Source organism: Phyllobates terribilis, unplaced genomic scaffold (genome assembly GCF_046119375.1).
Source record: "Phyllobates terribilis strain yellow unplaced genomic scaffold, ASM4611937v1 Scaffold_3__8_contigs__length_932513732, whole genome shotgun sequence".
NCBI lineage: Eukaryota > Metazoa > Chordata > Amphibia > Anura > Dendrobatidae > Phyllobates > Phyllobates terribilis.
In genome coordinates, this window is record NW_027362763.1 from 202,632,980 (window position 1) to 202,650,531 (window position 17,552).

Genomic DNA, 17,552 nt, shown 5'->3' on the forward strand with positions numbered 1-17,552 from the left:
TGTGTGGTATGACATTTTAAATGACAAGAATTGTGTGCTAACAGTTAAACGACAATAAAATAATGCATTGGCCAATTAGGAATAAAGGGCATTTAAGTGCCAAACCCCTGTAGCCTTTGCCCCAGAATTGTCCGTGAACTAAATGTTCACAGATGTCCTACTGACTTTACTTTGGATATCTTCAGAAGTTGGCAAGGGGATGCCACAGCCCCCATCAATGCCTGACATACCTCTATGTCCAACAGTTAAATATAATACCTGTTTGCGTCGTGCCAGTTCCAGCTCTTCTTTCCGTTTTTGCTCTTCCTCTTCGAGGCGCCTGCGTTGTTCTTCCTCCTCTTGCTTTGCCCTCAGTTCTGCTTCCCTCCTTTCCTGCTCAATCTATAAAACAGTTTTGCAGCATTTTCTTATAAATAAGGTATGATACAAAATACTCTATAGAACAATGGTTTAATATGGCATATGAAAACAAGCATAATTACACAAAATTTCACTGATATTTTGGTACCATGTATAAGACTGTCCCAGTTATACAAGTATTGAAAAAATGGACACGTCACTGAATATAAGCCCCTGATGTCTGTGTCACAAGGCTGATGATTCCTTAGATTGCCCACAGCAATGGGACAACTATCCAATGAGCCCCTTTACAGGTCATGACTGTCTTTTTAAAAATGTGACCGGAAGAGATGGACACTTCTGTCATTACAATCTTTCCATTACCTGAACCAGTTCAGTATGGAGAAAGACTGACAACCCCTATAATGTAGAGACGTGCTAGGTACTGAAAACTCGCTCTCTAACAGCTCTGGATAATAGGCATAAGAGGCTATCCAGGACATCTTAACACAGTCAAGCTTTGTTGGATTTTCTAGGATGTTACATGGCATGATCTGAGCATAATTTAGTATCTATCTTGTATCACATGTTTACAATCAATTTCTAACAGCACATGGTCCATCATGACCTGGGCTTCCATTCATTAAAAGGTCAGAGCTAAAAGTGCTCCAGGGATAGCGAACTGAATATTGGATTATTTATGACAGTCAGCGGCTTGGGTATAGTGGTTTCATTCTATGTAGTCTATGGCCACAAAGTAAATATCTGCAACAGGTTGATTTTTTTTATTTTTTTTATTTAAAGACAAAACAGATATTGCTCAAGAGCTTAAAAGGAAAATATTAAGAAAATGTATTCTATTCAAATTAGAACATATGTATATAAGGTATGAATACAAAGGAAACAATCCTCAAACACCACTGGTGGCTACGTGTGCATGCTTTGTTGTAACCATATTAAAAGTACAGAGTGAAAAGATTTGTGTATCATGGAAGTGAAAAAAATCAAAAAATATTTACAGTGGTTAATCTTTAAAGGAAATCTGTCACCAAGTTTTTGTCACCTAATATGAGAGCAGCATGATGTAGAGATAGAAACAGGCCTGTATTTGTCACTGGGCACCAGAGTTCCGGTGCCTAGGGCGGCTGCGCAAAAAGAGGTAAGAAAAAATTATGATTTCTTTTTACCTCCCCTCTCCTCTGTTAGACAATGTGATAAATCCGCTGTCTTTTTGGAGGAGGAGGGAGCGCGCACCTCCATTCCTTTGTATTCGCGTCTTTAAAAGGAATGTGACACAATTTTTAATTGTTGTATTAATAATTATTGATTGAATAAATCAATTATTTTCAATACAAAATTAAATTCACTGTTTTAATTCAACAGCTGGGGGCTGCCATTTGTATTTGCTGGTGTGTAACGACAGTTAAACACCTCAAATACGGCAGCCCCTGTTCATAGGACTCTGCAGTCGGTCTTCGACTGCATCTTCTGCATTGAGGTTGCCTTAGCTGTGACCTGGGCACGCCCACTGGGCTTGTCCATGTCACAGCTATGGGAGGAGATCGGCGGCATTTTTTTTAAGCCTTCGGCTATGTTGTGAGCTCCAGTTTGCAGTCACTGGGGATTATGTCAGGGGGCGGGGCCTCCTCTAGTGCAGCCTCGATATCAGGAAGTGGCGTTATACTGAGGCTGCTGGAGAGGATTATGTCAGGGGGCGGGGCCTCCTCTAGTGCAGCCTCGATATCAGGAAGTGGCGTTATACTGAGGCTGCTGGAGAGGATTATGTCAGGGGGCGGGGCCTCCTCTAGTGCAGCCTCGATATCAGGAAGTGGCGTTATACTGAGGCTGCTGGAGAGGATTATGTCAGGGGGCGGGGCCTCCTCTAGTGCAGCCTCGATATCAGGAAGTGGCGTTATACTGAGGCTGCTGGAGAGGATTATGTCAGGGGGCGGGGCCTCCTCTAGTGCAGCCTCGATATCAGGAAGTGGCGTTATACTGAGGCTGCTGGAGAGGAGACAAGATGTGTGGATGAGAGAGCACTGAGGGGCTCCATAACCGAGCTGTGGAGATGGGAAGGACGCATTTTACTTTTTTACATACTGTAGGTGCTTTTCGCACTGAAATCCTTCGTCCAGTGAGAAACGCGCATCGGGTGTGGTGGGACCCTGGAGTAACAACTGAGGTAAAATGTGCTTTATTTTTACTTGTGTTTACTCAGACTTGTCTATTCCTTACATTCATCCTATAGTTGGTGGATGGATGATATCATGTAATTATTATTATACTCCTGTTGACAACAGGTAGCCAGGTTATACTTAGTGATTGCGATTGAGGTTTTGTTCATCAGTTATTTAGCACATTTATATTGTACTATTATCCGGGTACACCCACCTTGTGCCTTATGTGTATCATGTCTCACATCTTTTCACATGTCTTTCCTTTGTGGTTTTTTAAATGTTTATCAATAAAAATTGAATTTTATTAAAATATAGTTGGCATTTTGTAAAGTTTTCTTTTGAGAGATATTTTTATACATAGGACTATGTATGTGTGGTCTGATGATGTATTTTGGGGGGCAAAGAAACACGGATGATGTTACTACATGGGGGCTGCATGTTGGAGGATTGCACAGGGAAGGGGCTGCTGCTACTTGTATGGAGCTGCTTATTGGTGGTGAAGGGGGGGGGGGACTTTCATAGAAAAGGAGCTGATGTTCCTTGTGAGGCGCGGCATGCTTTGGGGCTGCATGTGGAAGGGGATGATGATAATGACGTTGCATGCTGGCGGTCTGTGCGGTTAAAGGGGAGATGTTACTTGAGTGGGACTAGGGGCTGTTCGGGGAAGGGGAATGATGCTGCGTGCTGGGGGGCTGCAAAGGGAAGGGGCTGATCATGCATGCTGGGGGCTTCGCAAGGAAAGGAGTGATGTTCCTTGTGTGGGGCTGCATGTTGGAGGGTTAAATGGGGAAGTGGGTGATGATGTATGCTGGGTGGCTGTGAGGGGAAGCGGGTGATGTGCCTTGTGTGGGGCTGCGTGGGGAAGGGTTTTTGCATGATTTACTGATTGTTCAGTTTTGATGGAAATTGACTCTTCCCGTATATACATAAGTCTCAGCACAACCATTTTAAAGAGTGGACGGAGCTTTGCAGAGAGGGGCGAGACCATGGCGGGGTGCAGCCAACAGTCATCATAATTTACAACACAAAAGTGGCATAAATTACGACAAGCTTACTCCAGTAACCTTACAATTACATTTCTGTCGTAATTTACATCACTTTTGTGATGTAAATTATGATGACTGTTGGCTGCGCTCTGTCACACCCCTCCCTGCAAAACTCGGCCCACTCTTCAAAATGTTGGTGGTGCTGAGACTTGTGAACATACGGGAAACGTCAAATTCTATCAAACTGAACAATCAGCGCTGTGTAATTCTTTATATTACAAAAAGTGATAAGAAAAATTCAAGTTTTGTTAATCAGAAAAAAAATGAATTTTGCAGAATTTGTCGGCTCTATAGAAATACATGAAAAAAAAATGATGTACATTTTTTTTGAGTTTACTCCATTAAAAACTTGAAGCAATACCCCCCAAAAAACATTAAAAAGCCATGAAATCATTACATTTATAAAGCTGGTTCAATATCTGACTTAATTTTTATTCAAGAAAAACAACTCCAGCAATCTCCTTACTTCCTGCGCTTCATTATAATCCTCACTGCAGTGACTCCATTCTAGCCAGTTAGATCATGAGGTGACTAGATTGGAGTCTATGAGGAGCTCCTGGAATCAACTCACTTCTGGTCCCGTCAGTGCTGAGCCGTCTACAATGGAGCTGCTCCTGTGAGGACCTCGCTCCAGCAGCTCCGGTCACCTCAGCACTGAAGTGTCTAGAGTGGAGGCTAGAGTGGGGATTTCAGGACCCAGAACAGCACCAATGTGCTCAGAATTAATGGACCTAAAACATCATGTCTCCCAAAAGTTAGGGTATTTTTTAAATGTTTAATAGTGCTACTGCCTGCACCTCATCAGTACTGTGGTTCCTGCAGGGTACGCAATCTGTTGATTGCTGGTAACAACAACTTCTAATAACGCTCTACAACAGTTAAAGACGCCGACGGCGATTCTGGCGACGTATTTGCATGCCGATGGCGATTCTGGCGACGTAGTTGCGTGCCGACGGCGATTCTGGCGACATAGCTGCAAACCGACGGCGATTCTGGTGACGTAGTTGCGTACCGACGGCGATTCTGTCGATGTAGTTGCGTACAAACAGTGGTTTTGGCGATGTAGCCATGTAGATGTAGCAATACATAATATAAAAAATATACGTCTGAATGAGGCCATGTATGCCAGCTGAACAAGTATTTCACTGTAGCCCCCATACACTATAGACAGCTGTCTCATCATTCAGATGGCAGTTATCTCACCCGACTCTCCCATATACAGGAGATATCACTTTGTTTAGCACTCATCTGTTCTTTATAAGAGATCTGCATCTCTGGTGGTGTGCTTATGATATATAGAACAAAAGGATCTGAAATCCGAAATCGGATATGCTGGATCCATATCTCCATGTCTATTAGACATCTGTGAATCCTGAGAGATTTTCAGGTGGAAGACACTTTAGGACACAGACTTTTTTTTTAAAGCCTCTAAAGAGCCTTTTTTTTGCTGTTGTCCTAACATCTTTTGGCCAACATTTTTTTTTATTGAAATTGTATTAAGTACTAGTGAGCGGCTTCCTAGTGGAAGCCACCTGAAAAATGGTTAGGTTACCTATGTTAACCACTTGATGTCTTTGAAAACCTGAAGTGGTTAAAAGAAGCTCAAAAGAGTGAACATGTGCGCAACAAGTGCAGATGTTCATTCTTTTTAGTGCTTTTTCAGGTGCAGGTTACATAGCAGATCTGCCTGTGTTATGTGCACATAATCATTGTTTAACCAAACAGTAGGGGACATGACCACAAAGTGCATACGGCAGCATAAATGTCAAAAACGGTCCTGGACAGAGACTCTGATTCCAGCGATGTGTAACTTAGTAGGCTGGTTGATGTAGTTGTGATCAAATCAATGTTTTATCAGCAGATTATCATTAGGGGACTAGGAAACCTGAGGCCATGTAGTCCTCCATATTCATGAGCTCTGTATAACCCCGCACGCACCACTGATTGACAGCTTTCAGTCTACAATGTGCATAGGCAGAAAGCTGGCAATCAGTTGTGGGGGTGGGGATATATAAAGTTCAGCATTCAGAGAACGGATAAATCTGCAGCAGATAAAACAGTGATTTTATTAAAACTGCAGCAAGCAGCCTGGGTAAGTAATACATCTCTGCTCTCAGAAGGGATAGCAAAAATCTGGTAACAGGTTCAATGTTAGTTGATTGATATTACAAAACTCACTAGTAGCTAAGAAACTAGCAGCCTTTCTCAGGCTATAAACTGCTTTCCTTCCAACATAAATAGGAGGGAATCAAATACCACAACTAGACAATGACCTTCAGAGCTTTGACACCTTGCTTTTTAGTTAGGGACTTTACATTTAGTACACGCGACAGGAAAGCTCCCGGCACACACACTGAACATATCCAAAGTCCCCCTTATCCACCCTTTTGTCATACGCTGGTCTGGTATACGTTGGCATCTCTTTTCCCTCCCCCATGTATATGAAAGAACAGTCTGCTAAGCTTTTCTATGCAAGAGAACACTGTAAACAAAACAAAAAAAGAAATATATTATATTATATATATATATATTGATGTATGCCTATAAAATACTAGATCTGAACAGAGTCTTACAAATTGTAACCTATGGGAAAGAATATAGAAGCATGTAATTCTACTGCTTCATAATTTATACCACCACATTGACAAATTGCAACTTATGCCAAATAATTGAGTTGGCTCAAATACCTTGGCTGCTTTCGCCTTCTCCAGCTGTTCCAGCTGCTCTCTGGATGGTGCCTGAGATGCCGACTCTCCAGGCAGGTCCCACACACTGCTTCCTTCCCACACTAAGAAAAAGTATGCACTTATTAATGGAGACGTAATGACAACATAAATGTATCATAAATCAAAAGAGGGCTACTTAAGTACTTCACTATATATTGCCTCACATGGCTCGGTGTGACAGACATGAATTTATAACAAAAAGCTGGACTGAACTTCAAAACTCTGCTCAAATATACACAGGTGCATCTCACTAAATTAGAATATCATCAAAAAGTTAATTTATTTCAGTTCTTCAATACAAAAAGTGAAACTTATTATATAGTCATTACAAACAGTGATCTATTTCAAGTGTTTATTTCTGTTAATGTTGATTATTATGGCTTACAGCCAATGAAAACACAAAAGTCATTATCTTAGTAAATTAGAATAATTAACAAAAAACACCTGCAAAGGCTTTCTAAGCGTTTAAAAATGTCCCTTAGTCTGTTTCAGTAGGCTCCACAATCATGGCGAAGACTGCTGACTTGACAGATGTCCAGAAGGCAGTCATTGACACACTCCACAAGGTCCCAGAGTTCCAATTTTCATTTGGAAATCAAGGTCCCAGAGTCTGGAGGAAGAGTGGAGAGGTCACAATCCAAGCTGCTTGAGGTCTAGTGTGAAGTTTCCACAATCAGTGATGGTTTGGGGAGCCATGTCATCTGCTGGTGTAGGTCCACTGTGTTTTATCAAGACCAAAGTCAGCGCAGCCGTCTACCAGGAAATTTTCATGCTTCCCTCTGCCGACCAGCTTTTTGGAGATGGACATTTCATTCTCCAGCAGGACTTGGCCCCTGTCCACACTGCCAAAAGTACCAATACCTGGTTTACAAACAACAGTATCACTGTGCTTGATTGGCCAGCAAACTCGCCTGACCTTAACCCCATAGAGAATCTATGGGATATTGTCAAGAGAAAGATGGGAGACACCAGACCCAACAATGCAGACGAGCTGAAGGCTGCTATCAAAGCAACCTGGGCTTCCATAACACCTCAGCAGTGCCACAGGCTGATTGCCTCCATGCCACGCCACATTGATGCAGTAATTGATGCAAAAGGAGACCCGACCAAGTATTGAGTGTATTTACTGAACATACATTTCAGTAGGCCAACATTTTGGATTTTAAAAACATTTTTCAAGCTGTTCGTATGAAGTATTCTAATTTACTGAGATAATGACGTTTGTGTTTTCATTGGCTGCAAGCCATAATCATCAACATTAACAGAAATAAACACTTGAAATAGATCACTCTGTTTGTAATGACTCTATATAATATAGGAGTTTCACTTTTTGTATTGAAGAACTGAAATAATTTAACTTTTTGATGATATTCTAATTTAGTGAGATGCACCTGTATATAAAAATGTATTGTAGTATATAAAATTTATTTATTATAATATCTATTTTTGGGAGTGGGGTGAGGTGGGGGTTCACTATGCATGTTCATGACAGCCTGCAATTGAGGCTTGAACTGAGCCATGTTAGGTTTATTTGGTTGAGCTGAAGAGAATATAAGTTATTTAAAAAGCATCAATTATAACTAAAAGTTTTGTCTGGACTTGGGGTACAATTTTGCAGGGACTGCAGACCTATGAACCCTCAAGGTGACTTTGAGGATTCTCTGGTGCTGGGAGTGGGAGGTCATGTGACTGCAAATATGCGATTTGCATACTTATGGCCACATTCCGACTAGACATGTCCGGTCTCACTCAAGACTGTGCACGTCTAGTCGGCATGTCACCGCATGTATATAAATCATATATCTGCAGGTCACGCGCCCACCGCCTCAGGAGAATCCTCACAGCAGTGTGTGCTATGTGAGGATTCACAAGTCTGCAGTCACATATAATGACTGCAGACGTGTAATCTAAGGCTGATGTATCATAGTAAAGCAATTACAGCATATGAGGTGAAGCAACTTTATTGAATCACTCAATAAGAGGTTAGTGTAAATTCACACATGCAGCTGTTGCTGTACAACACAAACATGGTGTGTGGCTGTATGGAGAAGGTTCAGGAGCTGATCTAATATAAGTGATCAGATGATCGCAGGTCATCCTCTACGGGGACTAAAAAATAAAGTCACAAAAAAAAATAAACTATGAATTAACACATGTGGAATTATATACTTAACAAAAAAGTGTGAAACAACTGAAAATAGGTCTTATATTCTAGGTTCTTCAAAGTAGCCACATTTTGCTTTGATGACTGCTTTGCACACTCTTGGCATGCTCTTGATGAGCTTCAAGAGGTAGTCACCGGAAATGGTCTTCCAACAATCTTGAAGGAGTTCCCAAAGATGCTTAGCACTTGTTGGCCCTTTTGCCTTCACTCTGCGGTCCAGCTCACCCCAAACCATCTCGATTGGGTTCAGGTCTGGTGACTGTGGAGGCCAGGTCATCTGGCGTAGCACCCCATCAATCTCCTTCTTGGTCAAATAGCTCTTACACAGCCTGGAGGTGTGTTTGGGGTCATTGTCCTGTTGAAAAATAAATGATGGTCCAACTAAACGCAAACTGGATGGAATAGCATGCCGCTGCAAGATGCTGTGGTAGCCATGCTGGTTCAGTATACCTTCAATTTTGAATAAATCCCCAACAGTGTCACCAGCAAAGCACCCCCACACCATCACACCTCCTCCTCCATGCTTCACGGTGGGAACCAGGCATGTAGAGTCCATCCGTTCACCTTTTCTGCGTCACACAAAGACACGGCGGTTGGAACCAAAGATCTCAAATTTGGACTCATCAGACCAAAGCACAGATTTCCACTGGTCCATTCCTTGTGTTCTTTAGCCCAAACAAGTCTCTTCTGCTTGTTGCCTGTCCTTAGCAGTAGTTTCCTAGCAGCTATTTTACCATGAAGGCCTGCGGCAAAAAGTCTCCTCTTAACAGTTGTTGAAGAGATGTGTCTGCTGCTAGAACTCTGTGTGGCATTGACCTGGTCTCTAATCTGAGCTGCTGTTAACCTGCGATTTCTGAGGCTGGTGACTCGGATAAACTTATCCTCAGAAGCAGAGGTGACTCTTGGTCTTCCTTTCCTGGGGCAGTCCTCATGTGAGCCAGTTTCTTTGTAGCGCTTGATGGTTTTTGCAACTGCACTTGGGGACACTTTCAAAGTTTGCCCAATTTTTCGCACTGACTGACCTTCATTTCTTAAAGTAATGATGGCCACTCATTTTTCTTTACTTAGCTGCTTTTTTCTTGCCATAATACAAATTCTGACAGTCTATTCAGTAGGACTATCAGCTGTGTATCCACCAGACTTCAGCACAACACAACTGATGGTCCCAACCCCATTTATAAGGCAAGAAATCCCCCTTATTAACCCCTTCAGGACCCAGCCTATTTTGACCCTAAAGACCTTGGCATTTTTGTCAATTCTGACCAGTGTCCCTTTACGAAGTAAAAACTCTGGAACACTTCAACGGATCCTAGCGATTCTGAGATTGTTTTTTCGTGACATATTGCGCTTCATGTTAGTATTAAATTTAGGTCGATAATATTTGCGTTTATTTGTGAAAAAATCAAAAATATGGGAAAAATTTTGAAAATTTTGCAATTTTCAAATTTTGAATTTTTATTCTGCTAAACTAGAGAGTGATGTGACACAAAATAGTTAATAAATAACATTTCCCACATGTCTACTTTACATCAGCACAATTTTGAAAAAAAAAAAAAATTTTGGTAGGAAGTTAGAAGGGTTCAAAGTTCATCAGCAAATTTTCTTTTTTCCAGCAAAATTTGCAAAGCCATTTTTTTTAGTGACCACATCACATTTGAAGTCCCTTTGAGGGGTGTACATGACAGAAAACACCCAAAAGTGACACCATTCCAAAAACTGCACCCCTCAAGCTACTCAAAACTACATTCAAGAAGATTATTAACCCTTCAGGTGCATCACAGGAACTAAAGCCACATGGAAGAAAAAAATGAACATTTTTATTTTTCTAACAAAAATTTTCTTTTAGCCTAATTTTTTTAATTTTCACATGGGTAACAGGATAAAATGCATCCTAAAATTGGTTGGTCAATTTCTCCTGAGTACACTGATACCTCATATGTGGTCAAATTGCGCTCCTTCTCTTCTGAGCCCTGCCATGCGCCCAAACAGTGGTTTATGACCACATATGAGGTATCCGTGTACTCAGGAGAAATTGACCAACACATTTTAGGATGCATTTTATCCTGTTACCCATGTGAAAATTAAAAAATTTAGGCTAAAAGAAAATTTTTGTGAAAAAAAAAGTACTTTTTTGTTTTCACAGATCATTTTGTGAAGCACCTGGGGGTTCCAAGTGCTCACTATGCATCTAGATAGGTGCCTTGGGGGGTCTAGTTTCCAAAATGGGGTCACTTGTGGGGGAGCTCCAATGTTTGGGCACACAGCGGCTCTCCAAATGCAACATGGTGTCCGCTAAGAAATTGTCGGCTCAAATTGTTAGAAGACACCATGTTGCGTTTGGAGAGCCGCTGTGTGCCCAAACATTGGAGCTCCCCCACAAGTGACCCCATTTTGGAAACTAGACCCCCCAAGGCACCTATCTAGATGCATAGTGAGCACTTGGGACCCCCAGGTCCTTAGGAAATTAATCCGTAAAAATAAAAAAGTGTTTTTTTTTTTCACTTTTTCATTTTTATCAATCAATTTGTGAAGCACCTGGGGGTTCCAAGTGCTCACTATGCATCTATATAGGTGCCTTGGGGGGTCTAGTTTCCAAAATGGGGTCACTTGTTGGTGAGCTCCAATGTTTGGGCACACAGGGACTCTCCAAACGCAAAGGGTTCCAATTTGTTAGTGGACACCATTGTGTAGTGCATGTCAGGTTGGTGTGCGGTGTGGTATATTGTAGTGCATACACCACACACACACACACACACACACAATCTCATACACTACAACACACACACACCAACCTGACATAGCCTCCTCAGCTGAGTACGCCCTAGACTGGGATGAGCGGGACGGGCGGGACATTTTGTGTGCTTTGTGCGTGTGTAAAAAAAAAAAAAAAAAAAATCAAAACTTTATTATAGTGTGAGTGTATGTGTGTGTGCTTGGTGTAACCTTCTGCAGTCACGTGTGGGGCCGGTCAGGCGTAGGGGGCGGTCAGGCGTAGGGGGCGGTCAGGCATAGGGGGCGGTCAGGCATAGGGGGCGGTCAGGCATAGGGGGCGGTCAGGCATAGGGGGCGGTCAGGCATAGGGGGCGGTCAGGCGTAGGGGGCGGTCAGGCGTAGGGGGCGGTCAGGCGTAGGGGGCGGTCAGGCGTAGGGGGCGGTCAGGCGTAGGAGGGGGCTGAGGAGATGGAGGAGCCAGAAGCAGCAGCAAGGGGGGTGATCACTGGGGCAGGAGCCGGCAGCAGCAAGGGGGGGTAGGAGGCCGGCAGCATCGGGGGTGATTACTGGGGCAGAAAGGGGAGCAGGAGCTGGCAGGAGCAGGGGGCTGATTACTGGGTTTTCGGGGGGGGGGGGTGATCACTGGGAACAGGGGGGGGTGAACACTGGGAACAGGGGGGGTGAACACTGGGAACAGGGAGGGTGAACACTGGGAACAGGGAGGGGGTGATTATTGGGAGGTGGGGGGTGATATCACTGGGACTGGGGGATGGTGGGTTTGATCACAGGAGCAGGGCATTTACACTGAGCCTGCTGCTGCTGTGATCACAGTCCACCGGCTGTCAGAAGGAGAGCAGCAGCCGGTGGATGAAGACGTGGGAGAGGGAGCGGAGGTCGGGATGCAGGTATGAAAGTGGAGGGGGGGTGGAGAGGGGGGCGGGTCTCGGGGGGGGGGGGGGGGGTGTGGAGGGGGGGGTAGGGGGGAGTGGCGGCAATACTTACCGCTGATCAGCGGTGGCGGCGGCAGACGCGATCCACAGGGTCCACAGCAGGGGGTCCGCAGCAGGGGGTCCACAGCAGGGGGTCCACAGCAGGGGGTCCACAGCAGACGATCTAGGGTTGGGAAGGTGCTGGGAGGTTTCAGCCATCCCTCCATATCTGATTGGGGCTAGTATCCATGTGACGCTAGCCCCCCAATCAGATCTGGGGGGAGGGGGGGAACAGAGGTGACACTCCCCCCAGCCAATGGCTGATGCTGTAAGCATCAGGCAATGCCCAGATTTAAATATTACACCAATTTTCATTGGTGAAATATTTAATTCATACCGATTGGCAGTTTCACTAAAAGTGAAAATGAAACAGCCAATCGGAGGGGTCCCAGGCACGGGGGGGTTAATCCACCCCCCGGGGGGTCGACTTCAGGATGTCCAGTTGCAGTAGCAACTGTGACACCTGAGCGACCCCGCTCGCAGGCGCTGCAGGGGCTCTTTCCCTCCATGTCACAGACGCTGTGACATGGGTCGGGAACGAACTGTTTTCCATGTCACAAACGGTGTGACACGGGTCGGGAAGGGGTTAAACCTGACAGGGCACACCTGTGAAATGAAAACCATTTCCGGTGACTACCTCTTGAAGCTCATCAAGAGAATGCCAAGAGTGTGCAAAGCAGTCATCAAAGCAAAAGGTGGCTACTTTGAAGAACCTAGAATATAAGACATATTTTTATATTTTTAGTTGTTTCACACTTTTTTGTTAAGTATATAATTCCACATGTGTTAATTCATAGTTTTGATGCCTTCAGTGTGAATGTACAATTTTCATAGTCATGAAAATACATAAAAATCTTTAAATGAGAAGGTGTGTCCAAACTTTTGGTCTGTACTGTATATATTATACATACATACATACACATATGTATATACACATACACACACTACCACCAAAAGAAATGCAATAAACAAATCATCAAAGGATTAGAAGATGACAAAAATTTTTTTTTTTTACAAAGTTCTGGATTTTTTATTTAAAGCACCACTCCAGCATTTTTTTTAAATTCAGCACTAGAGTGGAGCCACTAATGTAAGTACCCTGACCCTAGTGTTACACTTACTAGCTACCATCTTCAGCTGTTCTCAGCACAGCCCTGGTCATGCGCTGCCATCTTGTGACTGCAACTTCTGACTGACTTGTAGTCATGAGATAACGGTCACAAGCTTTTAGCCAGCAAACATTGGAGCGATCAGGCAGGTCACAACCTGCAGAAGACCGACCAGAGCGTCACCGAGAACAGAAGATGATGGCGGCTAGTAAGTATGATACTAGTGGCACCACTCCAGTGGTAAAATTAAAAAAAAAAAAAAAGAAAAAGAAAAAGCTTGAGTGGTGATTTAACCACTAAAAAAGAAATGCTATACATACAGTACTGTGCAAACATTTTAGGCAGATGTTTTAAAAAAAATGCAAAGTAAAAAAAACTAAGTTAGTTTATTTTTTATCAATTAACAAGATGCACAGTGAAGTAGCAAAAGAAGAATCAAAATAAAAAAATATTTGCTGTGACCGCCCTTTGCCTTTTAAACAGCATCTATTCTTCTAGGTACACTTACAAAAAGAAAGGGATTTTGTAGGATTATAGACAGCTGCATAAGTAACCAATTATACTAAACAGGTGATAATGAGCATCATTTTCATATGATGATTGAAACACAGTCATTGAAGTAAACTGAAACAGGAGGAGGCTTACAACTGGGTGAGACACAGTCAAACTCTGGTACAAAGGTGAGGTTGTGGAAGATAGTTCATCATGACAAGAAACACAGCAACAAGAAACAAGAGAGGGGTTTCTAGATGTGCTATTCAAACCTTTTGAAGAAACACTAAGAAATAGGTAAAAAATATTAGCGCAGCAGATTAAAGGTATCAGGCTTACTCTCCTTTGAAATCGGAAGATGTCCAGCAGTGCCATCAGCTCAGATCTGACAGCAACCATTGGGACCTAGCTACACCAATCTACTGTGCACAGAAGTCTGTACAGAAGTGATTTTCATTTGAAAAAAAATGTAGCCACAAAACCATACCTTTGTCATGGAAACATTGCAAAGTGACTCAACTTTAAGGAAAAGTATTTTTGTCAGGCTTACTCACTAGTAAGAATTGTTATGAAATGAAATGTGCAATTTAAATTGGGACTTTTTATGGACTACTCAGCTTTCTCAGTGAATGGTTATATCATAGTATAAAAATATAGTATTAAAATAGATTGTTAAATAGATGTTGTTAGCAGATTGGATTCTGTTTCAGCGTACCTATTATTTTTCCCCCTCTTTTTTCAATTCCTACTAGTGAGTAAGCGCGACAGATACACAAAAGACATAGTTACTTACCGGTAACGGGATTTCTCAGAGCCCATGACGGCACCATGGAGATCCGCCCTTCAAGGACAGGAAACCTACAGATAAAAAGGGCAGTACCTCCCTCCCGCATCAGTTGTTTACAGAGCACAAAGAGGACCCCCAGTTTAGTAACACAAATTTTAGCATTTTTAAGGAGTTTATCAGGAACACCTCCTGACTACATATAAGTAACAAATAAGTGTGTACGCCCATGTGTGAAGGGAGGGAATGTACGGGTGCCATCATGGGCTCTGAGAAAATCCCGTTACTGGTAAGTAACTACATCTTTCTCCTTCCTCCATGATGGCACCACGGAGAGAATTGCAGAGAAGTGTCGTTAGGGAGGGACCACTGCTTCCAGAACCCTTCTACCAAAAGTAAGGTCTGAAGAAGAGGTTAGATCCAGCCGGTAGTGTTTAAAGAATGTAGAGGGGGAAGACCAGGTTGCAGCTCTACATATCTGTTCTATTGAAGCGCCGGCTCTTTCCGCCTAGGAGGCTGCTATTGCCCTTGTCGGGTGAGCTTTTAGATTCTCCGGCCCGGTTTCCCCGCTTGACGAGTATGCCTGGGAGATGGCGTCTCTTATCCATCTTGTCAGTGTGCCCTTGGAAGCTTTTTGTCCCTTCCGAGGTCCCTGGAAGCACACAAAGAGAGCCCTATCCATCCTACACTCCCGTGTGGCCTCTAAGTATGCGATCTATGATAGTGTGATCCCACTTTAGGAAGGTATGCTGGGTCACTCCTAAGTGTCACCCTGTCCTCTAGGATTTGCGTGAAGGGGGGCCCTGCCGATAGATCTTGTATATCGCTAACTCTTCGTGCCGATGTGAGAGCAACTAAGAGTGACGTCTTAAGAGATAGGGTTTTTAGAGATGCATCCGCTAAAGGTTCGAAGGGATGTTTGGTAAGGGCTGTAAGGACTAAGTTTAAGTCCCAAGTAGGAGTATTCCGGGAGGGGATGGGCCTAGACCTGGATGATGCCTTGATGAATCTAGCTATCCACCTATTTCTGGCCAGGTCGCAATTGTATAGGGCTCCTAATGCCGCAACTTGAACTTTCAGTGTGCTTGTGGCCAGACCCTGTTCTAACCCCCTTTGTAGGAACTCTAAGATGGAAGTAATGGGGACCTCCCCTTGTACCTTAGAACCTGAATATGAAAGGAATTTTTTCCAGGTTTTACCGTAAAGTCTGGTAGTTACGGTTTCTTACTCTGTAGTAGAGTGGAGATCAAATTTGGGGAAAAACCTCTCTCCCTTAAGAGCGCCCTCTCAAAATCCAGGCTGTCATGTGTAGATTTGCTACCTGAGGATGGAGGACGGGTCCCTGGAAAAGGAGATCCGGAATTTCCGGAAGAACCCAGGGGTCGGAGGTGGACATTATCCTCAGCCAGGAAAACCAGGGCCTCTTTGGCCACAAGGGGGGTTTCAAAATTACGTTTGCCCTGTCTTCCCCGACTTTCCTCAGAACTGCCGGAATCAGTGCAATCGGGGGAAAGGCATAGGCTAGCTGATGGTTCCATGGGATTGTAAATGCATCTAGTGCTGCTGGGTTCCCCTTGGGGTTTATCGAGCAGAATATATCTACTTTTTTGTTCTGCCAGTTGGCGAATAGGTCTATGGAAGGGTATGCCCACATTTCCGTGATTTGGTTGATCACTAACTGATTCAGCTCCCATTTTTCCTGTCTCAGCTAGGTTTGGCTCAGGATGTCTGCTGTGAGATTTTCTGCTCCTTTTATGTGGAGTGCAGATAGATACCCCAAATTGTTCTCGGCTAACAGGAGGATGGATTTTGTTACTTGTAGTAGAAAATGGGACCGGGTACCCCCCTGGTGATTTAAATACGCTACTACTACCCTGTTGTCCAAGAACATGGTGGTCCTGTAGAGTGTTTAGAAATTCTGAGAGGGCGAATTTTACTGCTAGAAGTTCCTTCATGTTGGAGGATACATCTTTTAAGTCCTTTGTCCAGACCCCTTGAGCTATTTGGTCGTTTAGGTGAGCCCCCCACCCCCTGGGGCTTACATCTGTAGTCAGGACCTGTGAGACTGAGATCGTCCATGGAACGCCTCGGGTCAAACTGTCCACCTTCGCCCACCATCTTAGGGAAAGTAAGGTTTTCGATGATAAAGTTAGCTGACCGTCTAAGTGCCCTTTTAGCGATTTTTCTGCCCCCAAGATTTCCCATTGTAAGTCCCTGGTATCTGGGCCCAACGGACCCCCGGAATACAGGCTGTCATGGAACCCAGAAGGGACATCGCTTTTCGCAGAGTCCTAGAGAGGTGGTCCTTTACGTGAGACATCCGAGCTATCATTTTCTGAATTTTCCCTGCCGGGAGACGGCACTCCTGATTCCTCAAATCTAATAAAATGCCTAGATACTCTTGTACTTGGTCCGGCTCCATCTTGGACTTTTTTAGGTTCAAAAGCCAGCCGAAATTCATCAAGGAATCCATGACAGTTGCCAGTTGGGCCTTGCAATGATTGAAAGAGTTGCCTATTATCAGCAAATTGTCCAGGTACGGGGTAATGAGTATGTTTTGCTCCCTTAGATGGGCCATTACCTCCGCCACTATCTTTGTGAAAACCCGTGGGGCTATAGCTAGACCGAATGGGAGGGCCGTATACTGGTAGTGTTTGACTATTCCCTTTATCGATATTGCTACCCTTAGGAATTACTTGTAATTTCTGTGTATGGGGATGTGATAATAGGCGTCCTTCAGATCCAGGACAGCCATAAAACAGCCTGGAAACAAGTTTTACTAACGATTTTATTGACTCCATCTTGAAGGTTTGAACCTTCAGAAATTTGTTCAATTTTTTCAGGTTTACAATTGTCCTGAAAGGTCCATCCGTTTTTTTTCCTTAGGGGAGTGGAATCCTTCGCCCTTCTCCTGGGCAGGGACTTCTTGAAGGACTGCTCTTTCTATTAGACCTAGAATTTCTTGTTCTAGTGCTAATTGTTCTACTTCTGACGACCTCTTGGGGGTTATGACA

General features: G+C 43.7%; 1 protein-coding gene across 6 annotated transcripts in view; it reads right to left on the reverse strand.

The window, feature by feature from the left end:
* GIGYF2 (GRB10 interacting GYF protein 2) overlaps positions 1-17,552 on the reverse strand; it is a 150,922-nt gene that overhangs the window by 33,923 nt on the left and 99,447 nt on the right. For all 6 annotated transcript variants that reach the window (XM_073674502.1, XM_073674501.1, XM_073674499.1 and 3 more), the window contains 2 exons: positions 6,250-6,350; positions 259-381 (listed from right to left, as the gene is read on the reverse strand). In XM_073674502.1, the coding sequence (XP_073530603.1) occupies positions 259-381; positions 6,250-6,350 (224 nt within the window). The remainder of the gene's footprint in view (positions 1-258; positions 382-6,249; positions 6,351-17,552) is intronic.